The following is a 13,140-nucleotide window of genomic DNA, read 5'->3' as shown; positions in this document are numbered from 1 at the left end:
AGCACTTCACAATGAGATTCTTCCAGTTTCTTACCAAGAATGTCTATGAATTGTTGCTTGTTCTCCTTGTTCCGAAGAAACTCTTCCTTCTTGACAGAAAGCGTCATGGTTTGAGAAAAAGATACCTTCACTGATGGTGGCTCACCCCTTTTCTGATGGGCACAGTCTTTCGTTGAGGGACCTTCACGATAGCCATCAAACACGACGATAGCATGCCCGTAATGCCTACTAACATATTTCAGGTAGCGGTCAAGAATATCCTTGTACTGTTCACCTGACTGCCACGGTATGCGCTGCAATAGGGCACCGCCATCGAGTACGTATTGTATATCGGACGGTTGTGCAGTATCGGCAGATTCCAAGGATTTGATTGCTGAGGCTAACGCTGGCTTATTGGCGGACAGCAAGGCATATTTGGTCTCGAACAAAGATGGAGGATATGTGCATAACTCACAAAGGAGTGCTTTGGATAAGTCTCCTACTTCAGTGCCAGCGATCACAAGTCTCTGGAAGAGTAACTGAGGGTCGATATTGATGTCTCCATCTGGTGTCTTCATTGCAGACTCTGAGTCCATAGTTATGGCTTGACCCTTCTTCTTGAAGCTGTATTCAAGCACACGTTTACCACTCATCTGGCCCAAGAGCCTTTCTCCCACAGTTTTCACCTCATCAACATTCACCGTTGTCTGGGCAACTATACCAGTGAAAATGTTGTGAAGAGTATCGTCGTCTTGAAAGGGATCCCTCTCATGAAGAAACTCAAGCATTTTCTGGGTATCAGCTACATCATTCTTCTGTCTAGACTTTGATAGATCCTTGTGCTGTTCACTTGTCACATACATCACATCAGTGAGGTGTTGGAGGGCGTTGTTCACCTTTGAAAAGAAAGGACTAGCCATGACCCAGACTGAGCGTTGTGTCTCTGTCATCCCTCGTCCCCTGGTCAGACCACCTGATGTCTTCAGACTTCTCATAAGTACTTGTTCGATGACTAAATCTGTAGACAGACCAGCCCAGTATCTGTCGCTCCGTCGGACAACTTGGAATCCTTGGAGAAATTTCTGATGTACTTCTGGATGGTCCTTTGGTAACTCGGTCATCAGTTGCAGATATATGTGCAGGCACTTTGTGTAGTGTCTGTGTCCGGAAGCTGCAAGATATGGAAGCATGGCGCCATGACAATGACCACAGCGTTTAACTGTCCTCAGCACACTGATCAAATCTCTCACTGCAAGCGTCACTCCACCTCTCGTTCACGGCTCTCGTTCAATCTGAAAATAAAGTATGATCCACTCATTATAATTGAGTATAATTTTATGTATTTGTTCAGAGGATCGACAGGTTTCAGAAAAATATCATTTTTTTTCTCTTGCAATTAGTGGTGGGTTAGGGGTAAAAGTTCGCTAGAATGACTGGACTATTTAAGCACCTGTTCTATTAATCCTCCAGAATTGCAGGGACTTGGAGTCTGCTATTGCAGTTGTCTTTCCTGGATGAAAATCACATCAATATCTGCCACTAGCTTTCATCAAGTAGATGTTCCAATGCATGTCATGGATTGGTATATTTACCCCACGTATGCGAAGTGAAAAGCGGGGTTTAGCAATTGCTTGATGTCTGTCTTACTCTTATCAGTTTATGATCGAGGAACAACTTATTCAAATCTCATGTTATATTTTGAATACGAATCGGAACATGAATATAAATAGTCACCCACCCAACCTATCCACCAAGTTTCATCCAAATTCATCCACAACCTTTTGAGATATCGTGCTATATATCATTTTTTACCCTATCGCTCAATGGTGAAGAACTACTTTAAAAATTCTCACATCCAGATCCGGATCTTCACCAAAATCTAAACATTTTTAGCCTTGTTACATACACAACCTCTCCACCAAATTTCGTCGAAATCCATCCACAACTTATTGATAATAATAATAATAATTCATTTATTTTGTATAGCGCTTTTCCAGAAGCCCAAAGGCGCTTTGACAGAGTGGAAAACATAATGCATAACAATACATGAAAACAACAATTGCAAAAAGACAAGAATCAAGAAAACAAACAGCAGCGATATACGGCATATATATAAGACAAGAATCAAAAAGACAAGACAAGAATCAATAGGGAAATATTTAAAGCAAAAGGAGGGAGAAGGAGAAGAGATAGTCAGGGGTTAAATGCTGTGGGTTGAATGTTGAATGCAGCGTTGAACAGGTGGGTCTTTAGTGATGTTTTGAATGTGGTGAGTGAGGAGGAGTCTCTGATGGTGTGAGGTAGTGAGTTCCAGAGGGTGGGAGCAGCGATGGAGAAGGCCCTGTCCCCCCAGGATCTGAATTTGGTCCGGATGGAGGGGGTCAGGAGGTTGGTACCAGCAGAGCGGAGGTTGCGGGTGGGAGTGTGTCTGGAGAGGAGGTCAGCCAGGTAGGATGGGGCCAGGTTATGGAGGGCTTTGTATGTCAAGAGGAGGATTTTGTACTGGATTCTCTGGGGGATGGGGAGCCAGTGAAGCTTGTAAAGGACGGGGGTGATGTGGTCACGGGTCCGGGAATGAGTGAGTAGACGGGCAGCGGAGTTCTGAATGTATTGGAGTTTATTGGTGATTTTTGAGGGTGAACCATAGAGGAGGCTATTGCAGTAGTCCAGACGGGAGGTGATGAAGGCGTGGATGAGGGTTTCTGCAGCCGTGGAGGAGAGGGATGAGCGGAGACGGGCAATGTTTTTCAGGTGAAAGAAGGCTGACTTTGTGATCTGTTTAGTGTATTTGTCGAAGGAAAGGGTTTGGTCAAAGATGACGCCAAGATTCCGGATGTGAGGGGAGGTGGATACTGGGATACCGTCGATGTTGAGGGCAAAGTTATGGGTGGATTTTGTGAGCGTTTTTGGGCCAATGATGATTATTTCAGATTTATCACAGTTAAGCTTGAGGAAGTTGATTTGAAGCCAGGATTTTATTTCAGTGATGCAGTTTGTCAGGATAGAGTGGGTGTCGGTGGAGACGGACTTGGTGGAGATGAAAAGCTGGATGTCATCGGCGAAGCAGTGGAATTGGAGACCATGACGGCGGATTAAGTGACCGAGCGGGGACAGGTAAAGGATGAAGAGGAGGGGGCCAAGAACTGAACCTTGGGGGACACCTTGGGGGAGGGGAGCAGTGGGGGATTTGCAGTTATTGATGGAGATGAACTGGCATCTGTCAGAGAGGTATGATTTAATCCAAGAGAGGGCAGTGCCGGTGACGTTAAAGGTGGATTCAAGTCGGGTGAGGAGGATAGTGTGATCGATGGTGTCAAAGGCAGCGCTGAGGTCGAGGAGGACGAGAATGTTGAGGTTGCCAGCGTCAGAGGAGAGGAGAAGGTCGTTGGTGATTTTGAGGAGAGCAGTTTCAGTACTGTGGTTGGAGCGGAATCCGGATTGGAATGTTTCATACAAGTTATTGGCAGAGAGATGATGTTTGAGTTGAGTTTATTGAGATAAACATAACCTCCATACACCATACAACAAGGGGTGTGGAAACAACAACCCAGGCAGAATGGCCTGGCATTTGAAGGAAAATCGAATAAGTTTAGAGTTCAGAATTGGTATATTCCACTTTAGTTACTACGAGCAAAGGTACCAGGCTTTGCCCGGCAATGCTGGAGCACTCCTCCCACCCCTACCCCTCCCTCATCCCCACTCCTCCCCCTGCCTCCTCACAACCACCCCCTCCTTCTGGACTCCCACCACACTCTTTCCCCTCCCTCCCTCCAGACTCCTACTCCACGCCATCCACTCCCTCTGGACTCCCACACCACCCCTTCCCGTCCCTCCCTCTGGACTCGTATGCCACCTCTTATTCTTCCTCCACCCACCTCCCCACCCGCTACATCCGGACTCCTACCGCACCCCTTCCTCTCCCTCCTCCCACCCAATCCCACCCAAGAATCAGTATCGGATGCCGAGCGATGTAAGTCCACATATTTAATTCTGCTCTTCGATGTAAGTTTCTCCATGTAAGTCGCCGTTTGGATCAAGGTGAGAACATCACATGGCGTCACTGGAAAAATGGAAAATCGACACTATTTTTGACACTTTCTGATTGGCAAAATAATTTCTGAAAAAACTACCCTTAAAATTAGACTTTGATTAATGATTTCCAATGGTTTTCAAAAAATAATAATTTGTGTTTGGGTTCCCCTTTAATAAACCCGTGAATTCAAAAGAGGTTTAAAATGTACCCAAACGCCCAGTTCGTATTACTGCACTCCCTTGGGATTCCCTCAGTATGCATGCCAAGGTCAGGGCCGCTCGGTTTTATGGTTTTGGAGTTATGGAGGACACACACACACTGACATTTATTAACTAGAACGGGCACTCGGTAGAGCGCATACCTTCGCCGCAGCTATGGTAAAAATACGATTTTGACCTTTTCGTGACCTTGACCTTGACCTTTGACCCGATTGCTCCCAAAATCTAATCAAATGTGTCCCGTATAATAACCAATCATCCCACCAAATTTCATGCAATTCGGTTGAATACTTTTTGAGTTATGCGAATAACATACACACACACACACAGACATACAAATAAATACACAGCGATCAAAACATAACCTTCCGCTTTTGCGAAGGTAATAATCCCCTACTTGTTTTAGTATGTCCATCGGTCCAAACCGAGCGGCTAAACCCCGCTTTTCACTTCGCATGCGTGGGGTAAATATACCAATACATGACATGCATTGGAACATCTACTTGATGAAAGCTAGTCCCACCTGTGTTTTTCCAGACTTTCAGCCCTTACCCTTTAACATAGTCAACAGAAACTTGGTACTTGGTTTTATTGTGATAAGTTACAGAACAGGTTTGAGTTTTAGGGTGTTACGTCACCCTTTCTCAGAGTTATGCCCTTTTTGGATTTGAGAGTAGAAAATATCACATCAGTTGGGAGACATGTTTTGCAAAGCAATTCTTGCTCTTGTTCTAGATTATTGATTTTATTCTTTCTGTTTTTTTTCTTTGTTTTCTGATTTCAGATTTGATTTTTTTTGTTTTTTCAATCTATCTCAACAGGTTAATTATGTTGTGCTTTTGTGACAATGGTTTATAAATCCTCTGTTGGTATTCCATTAAATATGCAGGTTGCTGATTTTTTTTCATTTAAAAATTTTTTTTTTTGTAGGGAGGATCCTTCCATCTGCATACCGCACAAAAAGCTTTTATTCCACCTCATCCAAGTGAAATGGCCGTGGCAGAGCGTCTCCGGAGTTATCTACGACTGGCATATTACCAGGCGAGTTTTAAAATGATCTTCTGCACTTTCCTCCCCTCCCCCCATTGCACCTCACCCCCTCCCACAATGAAGAAACGGCAAATGGCACATAAATATATCTTTATGCATACAAACCCACATATGGTCTTCTTATTGATTAATTTTTTTCCTAACATAATATGCGAAGGCCTCGTTAGGTTTCCTTTATAACAGCCTTCCGACTAGAAACTAAACCTGAAATTGAATCAGAGGTAAATGAGGATGTGAGGCTGTTCAGAGCAAAAACATGTTTTCACAAAAGGAAATCCTTGACAAAGTCATAAAATGTGATTTCTAAGCCATACATCTCCAATCCTTATACTGTATAATCCAATAGCTTATAACTAACTTCAGGCATGTGATGATATGTACAACCTTAAACAAAAAAATATCATTTACACACCTTTATGAGCAGAAAACAGCGCGGCCTAACCCTAGGCAAGGCTTACAGCATGCACCACGTAAGATCACTCCGTGCCATCAATGAATGAAAACGGAATGGATTTTCACAAATTTTTTTTGTCACTGAGTCTTTATCTACTCTAGCGAGTCCCATGAATGAAAACAGAAATCGAATCGCAGTTAAAATGAGGGCGTGAGACCATCGGGAAGAAAAACTACATTTTCACCAAAGGAAATGCTCTGCAAAGTCATAAAACGCTATTTCTACAAAAGTGATGTGTACTGCGATTCATAGGTATGAAGATCAGATATTCGATGATATGAGTGAGGAAAGTGAAAAAATAAGTGTTGAGCACTTAATCATGCAGAAACCGCTACGGCCTGTTCTCAGGCAAGGCGTTTTGAGCAGGCCGAAAAAGCTGAAGACCCTTGTGAGGGATAGCAGGCTCATCAAGGATAAAGCCTGTTTTTGTTTTCACTAAATAAGGTCGTTAATTTTCTTCAAAAAGGGCGTTTTAACACACCAAACACCCAGTTTTCATTTGTGCACTCTCTTGGAGCTCGAGAAGTATGCGTGCAAAGTTTGGGCCTGCTGGTTTCATGGTTTTGGAGTTATGGAGGAGACACACACTGATTTTTATTAATATATATATATATACTGTGTATACAAAAAACATGGTACATCCATGAAGCCTCGGTATATGTCTCTTAATTATGTACTAAACAGCCGATTAGCCTGTTAAAAACCTCACATATCTCTAACATCCAATTGAAATGAGGCACTTGCACAAAATCGCAGCACCACAGACAGTTAATGGAGGGAATTCAGCACATTGCTCTGAGTAGATTGATCTCGGTCTAGGTCATCTTGCATTAGATTCAGCAGACAAGAAAAATAATTCCTTCGAGAGTCTGCAACTCCGGACAATTTTGATATTCTCATACTTATCCAATGCTTTGGATAAGATAAGAAACCTGTTCAACACTGCATTCAACATTCAACCCACAGCATTTAACCCCTGACTATCTCTTCTCCTTCTCCCTCCTTTTGCTTTAAATATTTCCCTATTGATTCTTGTCTTTTTGCAATTGTTGTTTTCATGTATTGTTATGCATTATGTTTTCCACTCTGTCAAAGTGCCTTTGGGCTTCTGGAAAAGCGCTATACAAAATAAATGAATTATTATTATTATTATTATTAAGAATCCTCAAAGATTCTCGAGGCACGTCGGCGAACTGCCCTATTCCTATCCTCTTGTGCCACCTCTTGAGCTAATTAAAGCATTCCTAATGCATCCATGTTCACCGTCCCATGTAAACGCCATACAATTCTTATATGACACTTTACTATAATTATTCTCTGCACACTACTGTAATTAGAACTGTAACCAACTTTCGTTTCAACTCTAGTATTAAGGAGTAATTCTGTGCGGCCTACTGTAATTAGTACTGCTATCACTTCAGTTACCGGCAATTCTTACTGCAGTGCATAAACCAGAATAGTGTAGCCTATAGTAATTCTAAAGTTAACTTAAACTGCCAAGAAGTACACAAGAGCACAACTGCAGTTCTGAATGTTTCTTATTAAAGTTTCTGCAGTTCTGAAAATATTGCCGACGACGTGTAAAAGTTTATTTGTTATTCAAACGCTTCTGATTAGGTTTTGATCATGCATTTGATATTCATTCTATGCCAATTGGCGATTTATTTTGAACGGGTAATCATCGCATGAAAACTCTTAAATGCCTTGAGCTTGGATGTTGGAGATTCTTGGAGAATGCGAATGGTTCGATGGATGTGCGGAGTATCGTTCAGAGAGAGGAAGACAAATGATGAATTGTGAAAGATGATGGGAATAGAGCCTGTGATTGATGCTGTGAAGAGGAACAGGTTGAGATGGTTTGGTCATGTGTTGATGTGTTGAGGAAGGATGAAAGTGACTGGTTGAGAAGACTGATGGAAATGAATGTAGAAGGAAGTAGAGGACGGGGAAGACTGAGAAAGACTTGGCTTAAGGTGGTGGAAGAAGAAATGCGGGCAAGGGGGTTAACAAGGAGAGATGCAGAAAATAGGGCAAAATGGAGAAGATTGTCATGGGGCCCGCAAGGCTATCCCCCACTCCAGCAGGGGAAATGGCCTTAAAATGCCTGTTGTTGTTGTTGTTTGTTTATGTTGGAGATACTGTATGTGTGGTGTTTCACAGGCGAATCGGCTTTTTATCTCCCTTCATAAATTGCTATTTCGACGGACGATTAGCTGTGCGTGTACGACAATGTTTTTGTCAGCGTTTCAGGGTTAGGCGTGTGTTAACAAGATGCTCGCTAAGCGTCTTTCATAAATTTGGCCCCTACAGTCTTCGTACAAAATACAGATTATACTTTTTTTCAGCAAACTTGATCCATCCAGTGGGTGGGTACTCCGCCAGTGTAATGATAAAAACGAACCTTCTCAATCAGCTCGGCTGTTTTCCCAACAACAATCGTTGGTATTGTTGTTTTAATGTTGCTTCTTGAAGTTAATAAACACTTAACCCCTGAGGTTTTTCATTTCACTAACATGAAAATGTACAGTGGCCATTGAAGAACACTTGGGTACCTGTTTAAAAACATCTGCTTTAATTAGTGTGCTCCCCAGTTCATTCAAGGTAGAGTCACAATGTCTGAATTTAAAGATAAATTTCACTGTCAAAACATTATCAGATAGTGGATGTAAAGTACCTTTAAATGGCTCGTTATTCACTCAAGTTGCAATGGCAGAAAAGTTATGCTGTTTGTTGTCAGAAAAATATCAAAAAGGAGAAGGATTGTAATTTTGATCATTTGCATTGTTAAGGCCTTGGGAAATAAACATTCTCACACATTTGTTTCTTTATTTATAAAGTCCAGGTTCATTGAAGAGCTAGAAAAGACGGACACTTTGAGGAAGAATGAGTGTTGGGAAGAATGGGAGCAACGGAAGGCGGAAGTACACACGGAGTAAATAAATTTGATAAAAGTTAAAACACAGCAAAAAAGGCCACTGAAAGAACAGGAAGGGGAGACGGGGGATAAAACAGCAATGTAACAACCATATATGTAAATCATGTGTAGCATCATTGTCACCAACCAGAGATGACCACATAAAGTCAGTCTTTCGGTCAGAGAAGAAACGTGTGATGATTCCTGTTTAGAACTATACGTGTAGTGATTGTGATGTCTATTGGAGGGTCTCAACTAAAAATGAAGATGATATGTGGTCATTTCTCACCCTACAACTGTGTATTTCTCAAAATATACATCCAGGTGCTGTAGTTGTGCTTATCCCACTGTTCTCCCCCACCCCAATTACATGAAATGAATAAACGGATTGATTCAATATGAAGCGCAGACATGATGGGCCAAATTGCCTTCTCTGCACCCAAAAGGTAACAGCCGAAGCATTAAAATTGCTTGTCTCCCATTATGAAATACCACCTTAGTATGCTTCATTAATATAACGACAGGTTAATGTTATTGATTCTTGCACCACCATTAATCAAATCTGAGCCTTTTCCATAGTGCAACTGTGCAATAAATCATTCTGGCAAGACTTCTGCCTTTACATTGTGATGGATGCCCAGAATAATTTTGTGCTCATGGCTATGGCTCTACTGGTGCTATGCAATGTTAAAAAAGGACCGAGTCCAGATGGCTATTTTAGAGCCAGAAACTAGCATCCCTCTGAGTGACAAGGACACCTGTGTTGCTTGGGGAACCTAAACGTTGCCTGACAACGTCGATGAAACAAAATTTAAAATAAATTGTTGCCAATTCCAGTCTAGCAAAGTGTCCTTGCAACTTCTCCCATGTAATTTTGGTAGGTATCGTTTCCTGTAGTTTGGGGATATGGGTGTGTGTGCTTGTGCATTTTAAAAGGAAATAAGGTGCATCCAACCAAAAAGTAACTGGATCTACTCTGCTAATCCAGTAATAAACAAGAAAGAGCAATCAGAGATTGCAGACCCTTGCCAGTACATGTTTGAGTGGTGTATTTTTTGTGGTGCTTGTTTCCTGTTTTGGATAAGTTTTATTTTTATATCCAATATGGCTGCCAAACCACATGATCTATGATATCATCATGATTTTCACACTACATGCAGCAATGGTGTGAGTTGATATTTGTAACATCTTCGCATAGATAGGGTAAGCGCTTTCAGAGAAACCATTTAAAAAAAGATTTTCCTTAACTCCAATATGGCTGCCAAACCATGTGACCGATGACGTTTTTTTCCCAACAATATATCCCCATGGGTAGTGAAACATATGGTTACAATTTCACATCGATCCATTCAGTGCTTTCAGAGAAGAACAAAAATTTGTTTAATGCAGTTTTTGCATAAAATACAATATGGCTGCCAGACAGTGTAACCTATGACTTAGTTGTTTTCAAAATTTATTCCCCAATGCTAGTAGATCATGCATGTGGAGTTTTGCATCAATTTGGTAAGCCGTTCTGGAAAAGAGGATTTTTGAAGGTTTTCATTTTCAACCCAATATGGCTGCCGAACCACATGACCGATACGTCATCAATTTAATTCTCACATACAATGTTTGTTTTTGTATGAAGCCTGGTGTTGGTTTAGCGGTTAGGGTGCCGGCTTGGGATCCTAGGATCCCTGGTTCGAATCCTGGTCATCACTGAATTAACGCCAGGGGGGTTGACTCAGCCTGTCATCCTTCCGAGGTCGGCAAATTGAGTACCAGTTCACTGGTAATTCCCTGTGTGTCGCAAGAGGCGACTAACAGGGTTGGCGGCAGGAAGGGCATCCGGCCATAAAACATTTCTTCAAAAAGGGGACCATGGTGCCCGAAAAAGGCCAACCCCTGCTCTGTGGGGAAAAATGGCCTCTAAAGGTGGTTCTTCTTCTCTACAATGTTTGTATGGATCATGCTCAAGAAATTTCAAACTGATCGGATCAAGTGTTCTACTTGTCTAATTATGACGTCATAATGAAGGCACCAATGACATCATCATGAATAGATGTTGTTCCCCATGGGGAGTACTTGACAATGAGCCATGTTTAAATTTTTTCCATGGAGCGGTTTCAGAGATATACAGGTGCAAATTTGTTCGGTTTTTCAGAGGCGCCCTTACCACCTGCCCTATGGCGTCATAATTATCATGAAAAAAATTCGACAGGAGGAGGCTCTCCTATGGTGAAAATTTTGTGTCAATCGGACCAACGGTTGAAGAGAAAAGCATACTTCCAGTCTGTGCGGACAAACAAACAAACGGGCCCAAATGCAGTACCCTCTCCTCTGGTGAGGATAACAAGCAAGAGCAGATCCGGTCTCCGGCGATGTTTCACCGCTTCCCAGCGAGATTCCTCAGGCTAATTGACCTATTGGTTCTAGTGGGGTCTAGTGGTACGGAATCCTAGGTGGTATGGAACCACTTTCATTCTTTCCCCCACTTATTCCCAGGAATTCAAGCAGCCAGAGCAACATCATCACATGTCATCCCCATCCTGACCCATGATCTTTATTACCCCCATTAACACTAATCCTAATCTAATCATCTTACTTGCTGATTTTAGTTTTTCTTCTCTCTCTCTCCCTCTCCCTCTGTCTTTCTCTCTCTTATTAGTCCCCTACCGGTGTACACTGGAGGGGACTATAGGTTTGCACTCCGTCCCTCTGTCTGTCAGTCCGTTACACAAATAACAGTTTTCCGGACTTTTTTTTTCTGAACTCTTAATGCTAATGATTTCAAACTTGGCACATGGTTTCCTCATGATGTTACAGATCAAGTTCGAACTTCACGACGTTTCGATCATTTTTGACAAAGTTATGGCACTTTGAACTTTGGTAATTTCCCCAACAGTTTTCCGGACGACAGACTGCCGGTAGGGGACATGTATTGCAGAGCAATACTCAGAATGCTTTTTTTTCTGATCATGTTCCCCCTTTTCAGTTGTACCCAAATGTTGCCCTTGCTCTTTCATGAGACTCGCTTTCATAGAGAGAAAGAAAATGCAATAGTAAAAAATACAACGGGAATCTGACATACAACATGTATGTACATATCACTCAAATAATGCTTGCATGGTTTATAACATCTGGCTGCTTATCTGGATGTTCTTGAGCAAAAGTCGAAACATTGTGTAACTTTTTCCTTCCTGCAGTATGATGTCTGATAACATTCCCTCATTGCCAAACATAAAAACAGCACCTCTCCATTGTCAAGGTGATCCTCGTGTTGAGCAAAGTTCTTGGCCGCCAACATAACGATAACAAAGTCTGCCATTATGGCAATGCTGCCCTGACACATGAGAGAAGAGAATGTGCCAGCAATGTGCCACCATCTTTAGATGATCTCCAGAATGTCAAAACGTCTCGTATGTGGAGTATTGCATTGCCAGATAAATGCCATTGCAATTTCTCCCAGACAATCTCATTAGTGCATGACTGCACAAGACACAGGTGTGTACCAGGAGGAGAAAGCAGAGAGTTTGGAAAGTGCATTAAGCTACCGGACAACATCAACTTGCCATGGAGACGGACTGCTCATCACCAGAAAGGCATTTGGAGATGGATGGCGGCATCTGTTAGGTACCTCGTCTGAAGATGTACCGAACTTTGAACTACGACTTCAAAAGATCCTCGAGAATGTTTTTGATGACTTGGTAGAAAGTTTTGCCTTTGGGAGGAGAATGAATGTTCGGAGGTGATAATTGTAATGAGTGCTATGTTTCCTGTAGGAAAGCCAGTTGGCGTTCCAGTGCTGGAGGTTATTCCAAGTGGCTCGTTGGACCATCTATATATTACAGATGCATAAGATGACGAAAGGAAATGGATTGGGGGGGATGAAGAATCAGAACATATGGAAGAGTAGCATGTTTGTTTAAAATTTAAAGGGAATGGCAGACATTAAAAGGATGTTGGGAGAAGAGTGAAGTCATGGAGAGGAAAGGCTCGTATGGGTATTGAGGATGCCACTGTCGCACATTTTTAGCCATACTATATATATAATTTGAGAAGTGTTTTTTTTCATTCCCCTCAAGAGCGAGCCTCATGGAGGTGGGGGAGGAGGAGTGGTGTGCGGCAAGCGTTTAGGCGATTGAAAAAAACCGATGTTCTTGTAAGTGAGAATGTTACGAGAACTGAACCGTTGGACGGAATGAGTTGAAAACTGCTGCTTGTATTCACAGGTTACATGTGGGTGGGCGGTGATGGGGGGGGGGGGGGGGGAGGGGGGTGGTGGGTGGTAGTTTAGGAGCTAAAGGTAGATGGTGGTTGGGGAGGGGAATACCTCATTTCTCTTTTTGTAAATATCTATCGTATAGTGCCACCTGATAGAAGCCCATATGACAAGTGATGACAAAATACGCTGTAGACATCATATAAGTGGGGGGGACAATGAACTCATCCACAAGCATTGATTCTTTGTTAGTATTCCTAATTGTCTGTGGGCCTTCTGTGAGCTAATAAA

The 13,140-nt window shown here is 42.3% G+C and overlaps 1 protein-coding gene across 19 annotated transcripts in view; it reads left to right on the top strand.

Moving 5' to 3' along the window:
• The window catches only part of LOC137414453 (growth factor receptor-bound protein 10-like), a 248,558-nt gene that overhangs the window by 23,293 nt on the left and 212,125 nt on the right, over window positions 1-13,140 (top strand). For 13 of the 19 annotated variants that reach the window (XM_078781798.1, XM_078781804.1, XM_078781794.1 and 10 more), the window contains one exon: window positions 5,161-5,271. In XM_078781798.1, coding sequence (XP_078637924.1) covers window positions 5,161-5,271 — 111 coding nt within the window. The remainder of the gene's footprint in view (window positions 1-5,160; window positions 5,272-13,140) is intronic. The other 6 variants (XM_078781795.1, XM_078781793.1, XM_078781813.1 and 3 more) reach the window with 1 other exon arrangement.

The sequence above is a fragment of the Myxine glutinosa genome, chromosome 7 (genome assembly GCF_964187855.1).
Source record: "Myxine glutinosa chromosome 7, kmMyxGlut1.1, whole genome shotgun sequence".
Taxonomy (NCBI): Eukaryota; Metazoa; Chordata; class Myxini; order Myxiniformes; family Myxinidae; genus Myxine; species Myxine glutinosa.
The sequence above is the reverse complement of the archived record's forward strand: the minus strand, read 5'-3'. Positions and strand labels throughout refer to the sequence as shown.